General features: G+C 40.9%; 1 protein-coding gene across 1 annotated transcript in view; it reads right to left on the reverse strand.

The window, feature by feature from the left end:
* The window catches only part of tpcn2 (two pore segment channel 2), a 34,351-nt gene extending 33,701 nt beyond the window's left edge, over positions 1-650 (reverse strand). The window contains exon 1 of the mRNA XM_034106360.2: positions 299-650. Within this exon, the coding sequence (XP_033962251.1) occupies positions 299-458 (160 nt within the window). The 5' untranslated portion in view covers positions 459-650. The remainder of the gene's footprint in view (positions 1-298) is intronic.
* Between the last annotated feature and the right edge of the window lie 19,139 nt (positions 651-19,789).

The raw sequence follows: 19,789 nt of genomic DNA on the forward strand, positions 1-19,789 counted from the left end.
AACAACCAGAAGAGCCCAGTACCAAACCAAATTGTTTTTTTTAATACTTATGGCCCATAGGTAATTTTTACTTCAGGGCCCCTACTATAGTTGAGTTAGAACTTGATGCTAAGGGAGAAAAGCTATTCATAATACATTTTTCTTTAGTATATTTGTTTGTTTACGTTTTGAATGACTTTTGTTTGTAATGGAGGACTTGACATTGTTGTGCTGTTATTGGTATAGACTTTTGTCCTGAATAACAACCAGAGAAAGGGTCAGCGACCTGAGACTGACAGCGGGCTGAAGCTCCACTCACCTGGGGCCCTATCGACATTGCACGACTGCCCGGCGACACTGTACGACATCCGCCTGCTGCCCGGGGAACCTCGGTCCTCTGTGCCCGACGAGGAGCCATAATCCCCGGACGCTCCGTTCATACTCCCGGTCAGCAGACTGTCCGTTTCCATCCGGGACATCTACAAGTTGTTCAGTGTCCGATCCTGCGCTGTGAAAGTGAAAGTAGGACAAGAGACATTCAGAGTGTATTCCGTCTGCACCCTCAGCGGCAGGTAGAGTCACATAGCTTCACTCAGACAGCCTGAAGCAGCAGCAGGGGAATGTGTTTTTAGGAAGTCAGCTCTCTGCCCTGCTCCACCCCCCTGTCTTCAAGTATCACTTTACACCGCTTTAAAAACTCAAACTCCACCTACAGTAGGCTACAGTGCACGTGCTGCAGGGGCGCGGGGACTTATTTGAGTAGAAAATATGGGCATAGATATGTCTCATAATTATTTGTGTGAACAGAAAAATAATTTGTGTGTAAATATGTGATTTGTAAATGTAAAACACCATCCACAAATGCATTTAAAAGATTTGCAAACTCACAAATAAATTTGCAAATGTAACACGGATCTGCAAATAGGCTAAATATTTTCACAAATAAAAAAAGATCTGTGAATATCTGTTTAACATTGACAACTTTCGATCAGGCATTTGTGAATCTATTTTGTATTTGTCAACCAAAAATGCGCTTGCGGATCTCAAATCTCTGCTTGTGGATCTCTTTTTACCAACCCTGTCTCCTAAAAATTACGTTCCACAGAACTAAACTGCACTCTCTATTACGTTTAGCTAGAAACGTATTTTCTCCCACGTTACGTTCGTTATGAACGCATCTCAAATACGTTTATTTTCTACATATCTTCTAGAAACACATTTTCTCCCACGTTACGTTTCTTATGAACGTATCTTAAATACGTTTATATCTTTGCCATTTATTGTCTTAATGATAATAGTCATTTATAAATATAATTTTAGAGCACACATTTGAAATCGAGAATCGGGCTCGATATATGGTTAAATTAAAATCAGTAGGCGAGGCTGTAATTTCGCCAGCTCTCATGAGCGTTTATTGCACCTCAAACATTAAAACAAATCCAGAGTTACGTGTTTCTGTACTTCCTCTAAGAAGAAAGGACAGTAACAAAAGATCTCTGCGACGCCAGATGTGGTGTTAATGCGATATCCGAAAACAATTCTGAGTTTAGGATGGCCGAAGACACTACACTACCCATAACCCCCAGCTATCGTTTGGGACTACAGTCCCGTTGACAAACCCCGTGATTAATCGTTAAACTCTGGGATTGGATGTTGGAGTGGCAGTGCGCCAAGGTTACGCCGAGCGTGGAGCACACTCAGGTACTGCGGACCGCATAAAGTTTAGCAGACTCTTCACGCTAACGAAGGATCACTTCTAGGCAGGGTTACTTTGTAAATGTAATCAGTTACTGAATACATGCTCTGAAAGTAATCAGAATACAGTTACAGTTACGTGTCTTAAAAAAGGTATTCAGATTACTTTTAAAATACTTTTGGAATACTTTCTTTTTCCATAACACATGGGTATGTTTTGGTGAACAGGAGACACTTATTTTACTGTTTGAATGGGTTATCAAGAACTCAAACACAACATCTTGGTGTCATTCTGGACTGTTAGCAGATTTAGACGTATACCTTTTGTCTCCTGCAGCAGAAAGGTGAATAATCTCAGCAGTTCAAGTTTAGCCATTCATCACGGCGTTATTTATTATCGGCACACATCTCAAGAGACTTGAGGACAGAGAGAGAAGGGGCGTGACTTCCAACGGTCTTATACCCCAGGTAGTGACATCACAATCATGTGGTACAGCGCTAACCAATGAACACAGTTAGTAGTCGCAGCTACTAACATAGACAATATGGTACACAGTAATACATGGAGTCATACACTATACATGTCTCTGTATGTTATACCTCAACACTCCCACTTATGAATTATGTGCTTACTGTGTACCTGTTCATATCTAATTAACAAAGCAAAAACATGGTACAAATGATTTAAATGTGGGCTTCTTCAACACATTTTACATATTCAAAATGTGGACTTTTTCTACACATTTTACACACCAAACATGATCCCTTCAAATGTTCTCAGCTTCAGTTTGGATTACAGGCTTGGTCATCACATCTGCAACCATTTCTTCTGTAGGACAATAAACCAGTGTCATCTTTCCCTGCCTTATGATGGACCTTATGAAGTCGAACTTAATATCCACGTGTTTACACCTTTGTCTACACACAGGATTTTTAGCAAGGGCTATTGTCCCCTGATTGTCCTCGTTTACAACTGTTTTCTTATACACGTATGTGTCTATCCCTTCCAGTAGCTGCTCCAAGTAAATACACTTCTGTATTGTTAGAGCCATATACTCATGTGGAAAGCGCTACTGTAGGCTGTTTCTTGGTTTTCCAAGAGACTAGTGAGCTGTCCTTACTCATGCTCACACAATACCCTGTCATACTGCATGCGTCCATCTGTTTTATCTACCGCCCAATCAGCGTCACTATAAGCCCGCAGGCCTAGTTTATCACTACTTTTTCTGAAACAAAGCGGTTTGTCTACAGTACCCCTGAGATAACGCAAAACGTGTTTTACTGTAACCCAATGTTCATCTGTCGGTTCAGCAAAATATTGTGATAACTTGCTTACCACGAAACATAGGTCTGGACGTGTACAGGTAGTCAAATAGATTAGGCAGCCTCTTTTTTCACATCCACCATTTTAGGTGCATCTTCAGTCTTGTGACTTTTGGTCACAAGGTGTCTCCCTTAACCTTCACTCCTGCATGTCAAAACGTTCAAGTATCTTTTCCACATATCTCTTTTGTGATACTTTCACACAGCCGTCAGACTGACTGAAATCCATGCCCAGAAAATGATTTAGTCACCTCTTCGGACGGTACGAGGGCGGGGCATCGAGGAAACCTTACAGCTCATTTGCATACACACACACACACACACACACGCACAACAGAATTAATAGCACCAGGAAAGCAGCGGCTGTAACAGTTACCCCGCGTTAACCAATCATCACTCCTCTCTGGTCACTTTCACTTTTCCATGGAGCTGTGAGAGGACATCACTGTATTCGACTGCAAGTTACATCCTCAGGGAGATTCGGTTCAGTTGGATCACATAATGTAACGCAGTAACGCACCCATTTAAATCACAGTAACTATAACGGCGTTACTGAATGGAAATAGGTAACTAGTAACGTTATTAGTTACCGCAAAAGGTAGTTGCGTTACAGTAACGCGTTAGTCCCAACACTGGTTACAACCCAACCCTGCTTCTAGGCTACTGTCCCGCAGCTCCTGCCTTCTCTGTTGGACTCTGTCGCAGCGGGGCTACTGCTGTGGTGCGGAGCGCACAAAGCAGACTCTTCACAACGAAGGATCACTTCTTCTTCAGGGGAGGGTGTCAATGATGAAACATGAGATGCTATTTTTCTTCTGAAGTGGGAAATTGGCTGTGACCGGACGTCTCCTTTATCGAACAGCAACATGTGGAGTGATAACCGAGCCTCTTCCAAGGAACGAGGGGACCGTACGGCAGAGTTTCAGTTCGATTTTTTTCCGCCGGTCAACATGACTGTTAAAGTTTAAATCTTCCGGACAAAATTAGAAAAGTGCGGGTCAAAGGTCTTCTTTGTTATTTATTGAGCTTTAAAACAAATGAATAATGACTCTATATAATCGTATATTAGAATAAAACACGGAGGAAAGATATCTCTTTTTGTCCCCCTCTTCTCCCCGCTGCAGCCTAGCAGCTGATCTCAAAGCACGCTCCCCTCTCCTGTAGGGGGGCGTGGTCAACTGCAGCTCACAGAATCAGCCCTCTGCAAAAATAGGGCTGGAAAGAGCATATAGAGCAAAATGAGGCATGGCTAAAATGCAGGATCTGTTTGGTATTTTGAAAAAATAACTATATTTATATACTTTATATAGGTATGGCCCTACAATATATTGTTCAAATATAGCATGATAGGTCACCTTTAAGTAAAGTTTTTCTCTTACAACGTTTTTTATAACGAGCTAACGGGCTAAAATGCAAAAAAGCTATCAAGCTAAGTCAGCACCTGAGGCCTGTACTACGAATCCAGTTCAACATACCCTGCATATGTTTGAGTTACCCGGCTTACCTAATCCAAAAGAAACGCGCTCTCGCTAAGCGGTCATACGACGCTGGCTATTAACTCGGTAACTCAAGCCTGGTGTGCCCTATCTAGTTATGTGCACGCTCACATGAAAGGGGCCGGGCTAGCAACATTTGACCAATCACAATCATGGAGAGGCGTACTGACAGCGCAGTGTCATACTTCCTGAATGAGAAGTAAACTACAATATTAGACATATGAAGAAGTTAAACTTTAAACATCCATGACTTAAACACTTTATCCAGGATAAAAGCAACCAGTTGCACCTGCAAGGTGAATACAGCTGGTAAAAAAAAGGGTTTGAATGCGTACATTAACAGGTTTATGATCTCACTGCCCCGTCTAAGACACGAGTGGATCTGACATTAATTACATTTGACTCGAGTGTTTCGTCAACTTAATGTGTTGCTTAAAATAATACTTCTGCATACAGTAGGCCTATGTGACACTGTAAGTGTTGCACGGCCAGATACGGCTCAAGAAGCTCACTCAGATAAGGAAATATGATACATTATGATGTGATATGAATGATAATGGGACTCATCGACGTCTGCACTCACAGTGCCGCGGATGTACGTAATGTTACTTTGATCCGGTTACTTATGTTGTGGCAGATATTTAAGTACGCTTTCTTAACGCTAATGTTATAATAGTCACATTGCTCTGAAGATGGAAGGTTGATATTCTATTAATTTTCACGTTCACACTGTCGGTGATTTTTGCCGGCCGTCTTTCCTGCAACGGCAGTTTTCTGTATTTCCTTTATCCTGTAATATGACTTGATCGCTTTAAACTCCGTACACTGAGCTCTGATTGGTCAGCAGGCGGTGCTTTCACTGAGTTGAGCTCTTATCCTGGAACCAAACCTGCTCCGGAGCAGGTTAGCCGTTCAGCATTAGTTACCATGGAGATCTAGCCCGGTAAGAAGTGAACCAGCGTCATAGGACCGGAAACTCAGCGTTTTCCCTGAAGTTAGTTCGCTAAGCGAAAATCCGGCTTCGTAGTACAGGCCTCTGTTAGCTAACCCCTTTCATTAAACTTGAAAGTGATTGCACCGGCTGTTTGGTTAAAGCCCCTTAAAAAGAGCATTTAACTGTTAACTAATTTAATTCAAGCTTACATTACATTTTGAAAGCTATCTTCTTTAAAGTTAGTTAGCTGTTGGTTAACCGGGTTGTTACTGTAGCTTGTAAGATACTTGATCAACGTTAGCTATTACGGCCCGTCCACACAGCGGCGTGCGCTGACGCTTGCCGGCGGGCGTGTCTGACACTCGACCAACAACCAATCACATGAATCTCCCGCCCCTGACACACAAGCAGCGGTTTGATTGGCTAGAGCTTGTACTGGCATATGATTCGATTGGCTGACGCCTCGCCGAGGCGTCAAAAGTTGAACATTGCTCAACTTTTGCAGCAAGCCACGCCAGCCACGCTTTTGCAAGTGGGGGGTGGACCTCACCTCCTCTAGGAGAGACCTCACCTCCTCTAGTGGGGTCCGGGGGCATGCTTCTCCTGGAAGATTTTTTAAAGCATCAACCTGGTGTTGTTTGAGAGCAACATTAAGAGATCTATGGATACATCTCTCAACACCCATATGAAACAGAACTGTAAACAGATTTTCTATTTCTTTATAGATATTTTACAAATCACTCCCCTTTTAAAACAAACCGTTTGAGACCCACTGAGATAACTAGACTAAAGTTAACTAAACACAGAGTCCTTTACTTCACCTGAGCTGAGGTTATCTGAGACTCTCAGTCTGACAGGAGAGAGTTCTCCCTCCACCTTGTTGTTGAAAAAGCTCCTTATATCCGTTAGCTTGGCTAGCTAGCACCAGATGCTAACCACAACGATCTCCAGTAGATACCCACCGGTGTGCGAGCTCTCTCACTCGCTCGAGCAAGCACACAAAATGGCTCGTGCCACACACACACAGAGCAGAGCTTGAATTAAACACAGAGACCCAGAAGTAAGCTACTTGTACTCACGAGGCTATGCTATCATGTGCAGAATCCCTCTCGCTTTCAGGTGGTTTTGATTGAGTGTCCACACGTGGACATTTAAGGACAAAAAAATGATACATTTTTCTCTTTGCCGTTAGCAAATAATTTGGCACTCTAGCTATCAAGTGTCAAAGTAATTTAGCCTATGGGTAGGTATAAAATCGAATGGGTGCTGGCCATTGGCCTAATCATATCACCTGTGTTGGCTTTATGTTTTTGGTCAAAAATGTGTTTCTTTCACATTTGCATTGATGTAATCAATCATTTTTCTAATTTAATAAAAATAATAATAATAATTTTCGGGAAAAAAAACCCACATATTTTGGGGGTGCTTTGGCAATCCTGGGGGGTGCTTCAGCCCCTAGCTCCCCCCTGGCGCCGCCCCTGCTCTCATTATACTACTTCCCTGATGGCTCCCACAGGATTGTTGATATCCTCGTGGATTCATCTTATTATTATAGACACATGCATTTCCAAACATTTGGTCTACCTATGTTGTAAATGTATTATCTTTTCAATTTACACACGGCATCTATTGCACGTCTGTCCGTCCTGGGAGAGGGATCCCTCCTCTGTTGCTCTCCCTGAGGTTTCTCCCATGTTTCCCTTTAAACTGTGGGGTTTTCTCTGGAAGTTTTTCAGAGACAGAGGGTGTCGTATTGTCATACTGATATTACTGTGAAGTACACTGAGACAAATGTAACATTTGTGATATTGGGCTATATAAATAAACATTGATTGAATTGTCTGTGTTGAATGATTTTTTCAATGTTATGGTTAGCATATCCCATATTATATTGTATATAAGTCTAATGAGTGACATATATGATTAGCTGAGGTTGTGCTGATTTCTGGGATGTGTAACACTTTATTATACTGTAAAGAAATGACAATTTATAAGGCAAAACACACAAATATACAAAAACGGAAATGTCCTATGTGGGTCTCAAAGGGTTAATAAATCGTCAACCACTCTAGAGCTGGTACATTTATGATTTAACCCTTAAAGGTAGGGTAGGTAATTCACTTCAGAAATACTTTGTTATATTCCATGGAATGCTCTTAACATCCCGATGGCAATGAATAAATTAAATGCTTTGACAATAAATATATACAAATATTTCATCTGTGGAAGCCGTGGCGCTGTAAAAAGCTAGAGACCAATTATTTTAGCTGGCCAGGGGCAGATAATTGGATGGCCTACCTGCCTGTCAGCCTTCCATCTCACAAACTTATCTCGTGCCCTCATTGGTCATGTGCCATTGTCATGTGTCATTGGTCGTTCGTGTGTGTTGGAGCTGAAACTGGAAGTCTGAAGGAAGGGGCAGTTTTTTTCGGCTGTGTACTTTCAAATTCTAGTGCACTCGAGCTGGTTTCTCCATTCTTACCTACCCTACCATTAATCTACAGGACGTATCTTTCAACCTGAGATTTGTCCTTCATTTGGATACTACAGCTGACCAGGGAATGTCATTGATGTCTGCTGTAGCACTCTCTTACCAGTAGCGTGGCGTGGGAAAAAAATTAGGGGAAGCCAATAATACGTCCTTTCTTTTGGGTCAGGGGGGGTGGTGGTCAATGTAATAACGTAACCAGATGAGTGATTACAGCACCCGGTATCATTTTACACACATTTGTATCATACAGATGCAAGACTTACACACGCCTGTTATCTAACCGACAGGTCCGCACGCACTCTCCAGCCGAAACTCTAATAAGCATTCATTCACAAACTAAATCAGGAGACCTTTAACGTCTTACGTCCGATTCGCTCCTTTTTTCCTCGCTGTACACAGCTCCAGTTTGGGCATCGTCCTGTCATCAGATTGTATTTGTTGCTGCTGCTGTAGCGGAAGTTTAGTACAATTATTTTTGATTAAATACTCCAAATCTCCACCCTCCATAATTGCACTTGCTTCAGTTGCTTGCTACTTTCTAACGGCGGTGCAGTGACGCTATCCATCTTCTATCGATTAGAGTTATGATTCGAAAATTATAAAAGTAGGGTAGACATGTGGATATTATCCGGCTGAACAAAACGTGCATTTGTCTAACAGGTTCGTTTTCCACTGACCTTATTTCGAGCTATTTTCCAAAATCCTATGGAGAAATTCCATTGCTTTCTGTCGAGGAAAACCGAGCGCAGCTTACTTCCGGGTTTTAGGACGCGTCACTGCAACACTAAGTTGATGCGATTTGATTGGATTGTGAGGCAAGGGAAGCCAGCCGCCTCTGGCTTTCCCTTGGCATGGCCCTGACCAATCACAGGTTGGCAGGGGCATGACGTGAGCCTCGTCTGATTGGTCAATCCCTCCATTTTTTTTCACCAAGGGAAGCCAGATTCGGCTGGCCTCCTCTCGCAACAGTGAGTACAATCTACTGTTTTACCATAACACCTAGAGGGGCGCTGTTTCACTCTTTGTAAAATACTCAATGAGAATGGGGGAGAGACGGGCCGGCAGCAACACACAACAAAGAATTTCTGAAACTAAACTAAGTGTTTTTATATATTTATTACAATTTTAACTACAATCCAAAAAAACAGGGGAAGCCTGGCTTCCCTTGGCCTCCAGGAGAAAACGCCACTGTCTCTTACATAAAACGCATGTTGATTCACCATAATGTGGCGGCACATGGGAGTGTTTGTTGGAAATCTATTCCACTAAAAGCCAGACAACGCCACCTTGGGAATTTCACCCAATGAAATAATTATTCCAAGTACCAACAAGGCACTCAGGTTCGTGATACTGAGGGGCAGGAGACGTGGTTCCAATTTATCAAATGTTTTATTTCTGGCATTAAAATATCATTAAAAACACAGTAAGATCATCATACACACTGGGAATAAAGGGGGGAACTCTTAATTCAGGGATGCTGAGGCTTACCAGTGGATGGAGGTGACGAGAGGTGAGAGGGATCCCAACAAAGTAAATTAATAAGGAACCCGTGATCACTACACACTCACACGAAGGAACACAAATCAGGGGGGAGCACAGCACGACACACAAAGGGGGAAGCCACCACCGGGGACACCAGCACCAAACCTTTGGCTCTCAGCAACTAAAGAGGGGCAAACAAGACACAATTACTGGGATAAACAGTCAAAACAAATTAATACACAGACCAACACATAAGATAAGTATAAGACAATCAAAAGTCAAGAATACTACGAAATTCTGATTTCAGTTAACTGATATTAAATGAAATAAACAAAACAAATGTAAAGCAACAGGGTCAAAAACTAAACCAAAGAAACGAAAATCAACCAAACAGTCTACTTAATCTTGAATTAAATAAACAAAACAAACTTAACTCAATGAAATAACTAATCATAAACAGAGATTAATCGAACAGTGTTAAATTATGGCCCTGTAATGAAGGTCCGTGTACGTTTTGTCAGTTTAATTTTTCGTTTTAAACAAAAGCCATAAAGGCACAGGGATACCAAGAGGCAATGCAGACAATGCAGGCCAAGAGCAACACCCGCCAGGCAGTAGTGTAGCGGTGAAGCACAGTAGGGCAGGCAAGCCAGCTGTGCAGACAGACACAGCCGTGAGGGCAGACCAGCCATCCAGGCAACACTCAGTCAGGCAGGCAAGACACTCGTAGACTAGAGCAGTCGTGGATGCAACACAGACGTGGAGGCAAAACCGCAGTCCTTTATCACGCTTCCAGCGCAGAGCCTAGCAGACATTAAGCTTAAAGTGATGTTACGATAACAATACTAGATTAAGATCATTCAGGAAGAATTAGACAAGCAGAAGGTCTACTACCGATCAGGCCAAGTTCAGACAAACACACAGCAGGAGAGCTTCATTTACAGCGGCAGCAGACATGGGCTGCAGGATCCCTGCTAGGGTGACCAGACGTCCCCGTTTTCTGGGGACAGTCCCCGTTTGTATTGGCCTGTCCCCGGTTGAAACTGTCCCCGGAAATGTCCCCGTTTTTTTAATATACGTTAAAAACACAGAGCAAGGTGAAATAAAACGTTTCATGTCAGGAAACACTGGGTAAACAGACTGGTCAGGCCAGCCCCCACTTCGGAAAACACACTCAAGCCAGCCCGCATGTTGCCGTGCAGGCATTACAGTAGAGGCCTGTAAAAACTGCCTTCAAAATAAAAGCGTTTACTCGGTCAATAACAAATATACCTAAAACACACACCAAACATATTCGTATATACACTGGAGCTTAAATTAAGAAGTATGTAATGTGATCAATAATAATTTAAAACAAACTACGTATAACTACCACATTATAACTGAGTGAATGTAAAATGTAAGGATACAGTTATGAAGACATATCTGACATTTCCACTGGGTGACTAATTTCAATTGATGTTGACACCATCTCACAACACTCCTAAAACAACATTACTTTCTGAAGCACAATTTAAAATGTATGCGGTTTAAAATCTCAAATTAGATCTATTGTCCATCTATATTTTGATTATTATTTAATGGAAACCATCCATAATCAAAGAGTCATTCGAATTCAATAAAATACTTATTTCACTTATTTCTGTTTTTGTACAAGAATAAATAAAAAACGGTCAAATTGTCAACGATTTATTTCACTCCAGGGTGATAGCAGGACACCCCATCTAGTCACTCAGAGAGAATCAGGACAATCTGATGTCGAGTTTCAAAATAAAAGACCTTTGAAGTCTCATATGAGCTATCATCCCTCTGTTTTTAGATAAGAATAAAACAAAATCTATCCAGTATCAAAGACTTATTTCACTTCAGGGTGATAGCAGGACACCCCATCTAGTCACTCAGAGAGAATCTGGACAATCTGATGTACAGTTTCAAAATAAAAGACCTTTGAAGTCTCATATATGAGCTGACTTCCTTCTGTTTGTATCCAACAGTTCAAATGTTCGAATTACATTGAACCAGAATTGTCCCCCTTTTTTATTTAACAGTGAAGAAAATTGGATGTGTTAATGATATATTGACCGCAAAACTCAAAATGTCCCCGGTTTTAATTTTGAAAATCTGGTCACCTTATGCTAGGGTCTACAACCAGCGATACATTTAGTATTTAGGCTAATTGTCATGCTAGGTGTACAACAGACGGCAGCCACTGCAAACTAGTGATGTTACGTATTGCGCCGAGGCTTCGGAGCGTGTGTCGAGTAATCCCCGAAGCTTTTTGTGAAGCATGTATCGAGGCTTGTATCGTTTTGGGCCAGTGACGTCATCGATGACAAACGAAGCCTCGCTGCCTGTCGATACCACGTGACTGCTTATCACAAAGCAGTCACGTGATATCGTGATGTTACATTTGTCTCAGTGGTCTTCACAGTGTGTACAGAATATCAGTATGACAATACGACACCCTCTGTCCTTAGACCCTCACATCGTACAAGGAAAAACTTCCGAAGAAAACCCAGTTTAAAGGGAAACATGGGAGAAACCTCAGGGAGAGCAACAGAGGAGGGATCCCTCTCCCAGGACGGACAGACGTGCAATAGATGCCGTGTGTAAATTGAAAAGATAATACATTTGCCACATAGGTAGTCCAAATGTTTGGAAATGCTAAGAATACTAAGAATCATATTACCCCTCCTGTACCCGGGCCCGGTGACACGATAGAATCAAGAGAGCTCAGACCCTCACCTATATAGAGGTCGGAACATGTCATAAGTATAAATAGATACAAGCATAAATAAATGTAGGAATAAAAACATGAACAAATAAATACAGGAATAAATATGTTGCAGTGTTTTCAGGGAGCTTTCGTGTGTGTGAGCTGTGGCTCAGCTGGAAAGCAGTTGACTCATGACCGCAGGGTCCTTGGTTCAACGACTGAACAATACGTATTTTTTGTTGTTTATAAAAGCTACAGCTAAATGAGATAATGTAGTTAATAAATGTATTCATTGATATGGTTTAGCCTTTCTCAGGCTACAACATGTTTAAGTTTATGAATATTATTAAGGAATACAAATCCCTCTTTGCAATGTTTACCAGCCTCGGGCCTCCTTAGGCTTTTCAATCACAATCATTAAACTGTAATAAATACAATATTGTTAACATGAAAATATGATTTAATGTTCGTTGTTTAGAGTTATTCTAAGGCTTTACTCATTGGGAACTCGGTATGAGAGAGAGCACACTGTTGAGATGTCCAATCTGCCTGTTTTACACACTTTGACCAACAGGGGGGTTTGTGTTAAAATGAGGCCCATGATGAAGCCTCATGAGATGAACCCTTTTGCGAACCAATTGGCTGGAAAGCTTCAAAGCTTCATAAGGCTTCATCTCACCATCACTACTGCAAACTCACCGGTGCCAACGGAGAAAGCACGTCAGCGGAACCCGGAAGTGGCCTTCGTGCCAAAGAGCAAGAGGGAGCAAGAGCGACACTGACCCCTCTTTATAAAGGTTGCCCCGTGTGGTGATAGGGCTGAACAGTCTATCCTGCTACAATCAGTAAATAATACATAACAGAAAACAATAATACATAACACAAAGAATTCAGGTGTAGATATAGTTGATATGTTCATTGTGAGCCATGGATGTATACATCCATTGTATACATCCATGGTTGCGAGCAACTGATAGAAAAACTTCCTGAAACCTGAATTTGTATTTCCTGTAAATTGAGAGGGGAGTATGGGATTAGTTTTGTGTCACAAAGATAAAGCAACATTTTCTCAGAATCAAGCAAAACTAAGAGTTTAAGAGAAAAAAAAACTGAGTCAAGCAAAATAAATGTAATTTCAAAAATAAAACTATAAGTTGCAAACAAATCATTTGTGTAATCATCTAAAGTATACGTCTTTTTTCTTTGTTTTAACATATTTTTGTTTGCAGTTCTCTTTGCTTTTTTCTCAATGATCAGACTTTTGCCCTCGCTGCAGCTCTCTCGTTTGCGCTCGCTCATTTTTTGTTTTCAATTCTGACACAAACTTCCCATGTGGACTTTCAGGGGTGCGTCCCCATTGGCTACTCAGCTTTTGAGTGACAGCCCAGTCCTCCAGCGATTGTACAGTGCAGCTGCGGTAGTTGAGCATGGACAGAAGACAGGAAATGCCGTAACTGTAGGTACATGTAACAACGGTTTCAAATCAGCATCTCTTAGACAAAAAGTTTAAATTAATAACTCAAATAAAACTCCAAACATCTTTCATTGTGTTTCAAAGCTCTTTTAGTTTTAAACCTGATGTTTATAAGCTTCTTAGTTTTTTCAATGGTCTGTAAATATACACAACTTTATAATAAAATGCACACATTTACCTTTTTCTAGACTAAACACAGGTATGATCCTAAGTTAAAAACATATGAGGTTATCATGAGGTTGTTAACAACGCAATTTATCAGTGGATGTTTGCTGGAACTACTTGTAAACAGCGTGTTTCCTGACGGACACACACAGCGTGACTCCGGTCAGGGAGAGACCGGTCTCAAGTCAGCACCGCTGCAGACTCGCTGTTTGAGGGCTTGATAGCCCACTCCCCCTCCACACTCGTTGCTTTGGAACAGCCCTCAATATGGCGGACCCTCCGCAAGCAGCGTTGAGCGGGTCTTCGACGTTCCGCAGGCTGTTGTCCGCACGTCGACGTGTGTGTCTAGGTGTCTCGAGGACTCGGCCGTTGGCAAATGTGGGAAGATTCAGGCCGATCGGACAATATATTTAGGAGTTACAGCAGTAACACAAACGTTGTGTTTGATGGCGAGTGATCTGTCGCCATGGCAACGGCATTTGATGACACCATAATATGCTTAGATGTGTTGAGGGCTGCATCGTGATCAAACCTGTGAAGTTTTGTGCCGTTTGGAACATGTTAACTGGAATTATGAGAAAACCGTGTTTCAACCATTTTGTTACCATAGCAACGACATTTGAAGAAATCTTAAAACTGACACATATATGTGTTGAGGGCTTGACGGTTAGCACACATGTACAGTTTGAACAGTGAACGCGCAAACGGAGGGGTAGGGTGTAGGGGTAGGGTGTAGGGGGCGGTTTGGGAATGGGCCTAAGTATTGATCATTTGTGTTGTTTGTGCTGTACTATACGGTCTGTTTCTTTATTGTGTTAAGTGAGAAGTAAAGAAAAGCTGTGCTATGAAAGTTAGCTTTTGCTAGCTTTAGATCCATAACAATGCAAGCTAAGTAGCCTAACAGTTAGCTACATAGCTAGCAGTGAGTGAGCGTTCAGACACCGGCGCACACACTCAATCGGACTTGTGTGCCTGACTCTACCAACATGCTTTCATGATTCTGTTTAGATATGCAAGTATAAGCCATGATAGCTTATTTTATTAACACGCTAATTTGATGTGAAAATCAATGGAGGCTGAGTTAACTTTGTAGGAAAACCTACCGTCCATGATGCCCCTGAGCTGTGTTTTATTTGTTAACTTCATATTTTTCATTTCCTAAAACATTTATTTTCCTCTCATATTAACAGTATGGATCATTTAGACAGCGTGATGTCCAGAGGTCTTATCCCGTTTCCCCACTTCCTCTGAGGGGACAGCACGGAGGGGGGACATGAAGAAAGAACTGCACCATCTTCATCCACGCTGGCGTTGCTGTTATCACTGGCTCAGTGTCATTTTATTTGATCAAATATCTTTACATATACATTTAATAGATTTGTATTATTATCCACCTTTTTGTTTTATGTCCTTTTATTTAAAACATTCTTTGAGACTTCATCTTCTGGTTCAAATTTCAATCAATGTAATTTGTATCATCACTCTTTTGTCTTTATTTTACATGAAAATGTTAGAGATTCCATTCAAATCTGTTGATTATTCATATCTTCCTCAGGCTAGGAATAGTATGTTGAGTTTTTAATGCTAAATGTATATCATTTTCTCATATAGAATGAGACAACACAGTTTTTATCCATTGTGTATGAATGCTTCAGCTCTTCAGACCAACATAGTAAGATGTGAGCATGTTCCTAGGTCTGCTCTGTTTCATAAAGCAAATCTGCCACTTTTATATTGTAGAATTTGTTAAATTAAAGCAGTCTTTAATTGTTTGTCCTAAACATAATAATAACAATAAGTATTCCAAAATGTATTCACTTCAGGTTTACGAAAGTAACTGTAATCAGATTACTCGTTTTTCAAATGTAATGCCAGCTGAATACACTTTGTAACTGTCTTCACTCTCTGTTGTTTATGTTGTTCCACGTTGTATTTTTGGTTCCTACCTTTTATGTGCAACATAAACACTAGGTGGGGCACAATTAGTGTCTACAGTGTGTGCCTATTGAGCTGTTTAGAGCCATGTGGGACAAAACCCGATCCTGCCCCTCCCTCTCCCTGTTTAAGTCAATGGTGACTGTAAAAACTACACTGCGCATGCTCAGAGTATTGTCCTATTTAATGTGTGTGGCAAAAAACCATAGGGGCAGAGAGCTGCCATCCCCACCATACGTCATCTCACATCATTCAGAGCTGATTGGCTGTAAGTACGTGTGCCGCGAAAAGTGTGGTGTGTGAAGAGGAGACGAGAGAGGTGCAGTGACGCGTCCTAAAACCCGGAAGTAAGCTGCGCATGGCTTCCCTCGACAAAAAAGCAATGAGATTTCTCCATAGGATTTTAGAAAATAGCTCCAAATAAGATCTGTGGGAAACAAACCTGTTAGATAAATGCACGTTTTGTTCAGCCGGATAATATCCACATGTCTACCCTACTTTTATCATTTTCGAATCATAAATCTATTGATTAGATTAGATTTATGATAGACTTTTGAAACTACAAGAAGATAAGGAGGACTTTTACAAAAAAGTAATAGAGATTTTTGTCCAGAGCGATAGGCAAATGGATTTAATCTTCAAGTCAAGGTAAGACTGCAATTTTATTGAAAATGGGATCTTACTAAGAGAGAACAATTCAATATTTAAATGATAAAATTACATGTTTTGGGTATCCTTCTGTTGAACTGTCTGTTTAAAATTAATTGAAGCATCAGACAAAAAATGCTTTTGAAAATAATATTATATTTTGATTTAGGTCAAAATATAATATTTGTAAATCTGAAGAGTCAGTGCCAGTTCCTCACCAGCCATGAACCTCACTGCAGAAGCTTATAGACATCTAAGTTTTTTTGTGCCCCACCACTTTTGTACATATAAAAACGCCACTGGGTATGCTATGCGCTAGCTTGTGCTACATGCTATTGTTAGCTTGTGCTACTTTCTGTGTGGGATATGTGTGCCGTTTATTGTTTTATTTAGCGGCATTAACAGTGATGACATGCATATATTCCATATTTATTTATTGTTTACCTTTTATATATTTTCTGTCTTACAACCCAGTTCTCACGGGTTGGAATAGGTCCCACAAGAATAAACCCCGTATTTAATCAAGACCTCAGCCTCTTGTCATTTACTGGAGGGAGCTACAGTGAGAACTCGACTGCTCCGCATGAGTAGACGAGTAAAACGGCGCCAGACGCAACACACTCTCACTCCCTAAGCGTCCAGGAGCGACATTTGGTCAGTGTCCGTGGCGTCCAGTTGTGATGCTCCTAGGCTCCGTCAGCGTCATAAAGGGACGCAAATAGCTTTCAACTGATTGCAATGTATTCCCATCTGCGGCGGGATTTGACGCTCATGGAAGCACGGCATTCGTTTATGCCGGCTGCCCTTAAAGGCAATGTGAGCGTCCATTCCCATTGGATAACTGAGAATTGTACACCCGGAAGTAAGTATTCCCCTTACTGTCGATTGATTTTACAGTGATATCTGCACTACTCATCGACTAAAAAACACCAGATTATCCTTGTTAATTACACAACATTGATTGGTTTAAATTGTGTGCAATGCTTTTGTATTTTTCCCCTTCGATTCGGAGAAACAAATATTTTTTCTGAGTAAAGGATGGCAGAAGACACTACACTACCCAGAATCCCCAGCTATCGTTTGATTAAACCCGTGATAGTCCTCATGCTCTGTGATTGGAGAGTGTGCTCCGAGGGTTACGCCGATTCTCGAACAGCACTTGAAATGGGATGGAACCACGGCAGACTGTCCAAAACTGGATTTGAACGGGTCCACCGCGTCCCCCCCTCCCCCACCCTGTCCCCAGAACTACACATGCTGGCTATTCTGTTTCGCAACATGTTCTCTATCTATGGCACGTCTCTACTGGGAGTTGTAGTTTTAAAAGACGTTTTCGTATTTCCCATAATAAGAAGTTGCCAGTATTAAACTGTGTACATCCCTGGGGGTTTATGGGATAGGAAACACTCAAATTTAAAACATATAATTAATAAATGGGTGAAAATTGCTTGTGCCCATAATGGGCAGCATTAATATAAACCCACATGCCAGCTAAGGTCAGAAGAGCTTTATTTAACAGCTGGTCTTATGTTTGTGACCCCTGTTGTTAATTGATAACATTACATTACATTACATTCATTGATAAGCCTGAAACATGCACTTGTCAAGGTTCAGAGGCAAATTTTGCAAATATGGCAGTAGCCATCGATCAGCTTAAGATAAGATATACTTTATTGATCCCAAGTTGGAACATTTGCGTTACATCAGCATGTGTAACATGCAGTTGTGTTTATTTGTAAATCATTTAGTATAATCACACAAATTCTGTGTTTTATATTTAACAATTCTGTGTTCTTTATTTATTGATTGTTCAATACCTGACAAGGCCGGAGATTAAATATCGACATACATCTTATAAGAATATAATACATTATGTATAATATCAGTTAAAATAAGTGCTTCAACATAGTTAACATTGCTGGAGGTATGCACACATATTGATAGATGTCTTGTAATGCACTGTTGAGGAACCTGCAACCCAAGTTTTTCATTCAATGCAGAACTACACCATAGTTGTGTAGGCCTATATGATATGTCAATAAACCTTAGAACATCTTGAAATCTTGAACGGGATGTGCAAAATAGTCATTATATACAGTCTTTAACTATTAGTAGAGAATAACGAGTAATGAATATACTTTATAGGGATCCTACTAATATCTAATAATAAAAATAATGAAATTCAATAACATGCTTTAACCACCAGGTGTCCCTTTATATCAGCTGTGCACCTTTATGGTGTAAATACAGCCTATCTACCAATTGGATCAAATATAAAAGTCAGCCGAATTAGTGTTGATACTGCAAGGAGACGTATTGTGTGAAAATAAATGTAAGATGTTGTTTAATGGCTGATATATTTATGATCCACGTCACGTTTTCAGTTCCTCATGTTTGTCTAGAGGTCTTCTCATCAGGGCTCTATAAATACAGAACTACGGCAGATATGTAATATTTAATGCAGCCGAACCGTGTATTACAATGCCGTTATGTGATGACTTTCAAAGAGAAAAGCAAGCACACTCGGAATAAAGTATTATTTTCTTTTCTTTTTAAATGTTTTCGGTCTGTTTCCGGTATTTGTTAATGACGATGTGCTGTGAGATGTGAGACTGGAATTACACAGGGGAAAATAACGTAGGTGTTGTGTCCCGTCAATTATGTTAAGTTTTGTCATGTTAGTTTATGTTCCACTTCCTGTTTTATGTTGTACTCACCTTGTCTCATTCCAGGTCCCTTTACTTCCTGCTCTGGTTCCTTTTCCCGCCATCATCAGTGTCTGCCCCGCCCCTGATTGTTTCCACCTGTGCCCACTTACCTCATGTATATATTGTCCTGTCTCCCCTTGTTAGTTGTCGGTTCGTCTTGTTCATTGCTCCAAGAAGTAAGATCTAAGCCATTGTTTAATGAAAGCCAGTATTTTGCCTTTTACCCTCCACGAGAGCGCTTTACGTTTGTCAGTTTGTTCATTCCTCTAAAAGAGTGATTTTGTTTATTTGCAAGTAAAGACTATTTTTTCTTCAAAACCTTTTTGTCTCTGGGTCGTGCATTTGAGTCCTCCAAGCTATTGAGTCAAGGTTCCTAACAGTAGGCTATCTTTAGATGCGGATTTTGTTAAACTAATATATTTGCGCTGTGGACCAACACTATACATTGACGGGGAAGGGGGTAGCAATAAAGATAACACCATTAAACAGTTACACAACATAACAGAAATAATATCGATAGCAGCGTCCCTAGCAACCACCTTGGTAACAATGAAAACGTCGCGATTTCCTAGTAATCTTCGTAATAACTAGCAAACTAAAGATCATGTACATCCACTGCACACATAATCTGAAATAAGAACTCATATTTCTCGCATCAAATGACATCAAAACGCATTTTAATGGCCAAACTAACTTTGAAATAGGCATTTTCCACCGAGAATAAAACGAAGTTCGGCCATGTT

This window comes from Pseudochaenichthys georgianus, chromosome 3, assembly GCF_902827115.2.
Source record: "Pseudochaenichthys georgianus chromosome 3, fPseGeo1.2, whole genome shotgun sequence".
NCBI classification, from domain to species: domain Eukaryota; kingdom Metazoa; phylum Chordata; class Actinopteri; order Perciformes; family Channichthyidae; genus Pseudochaenichthys; species Pseudochaenichthys georgianus.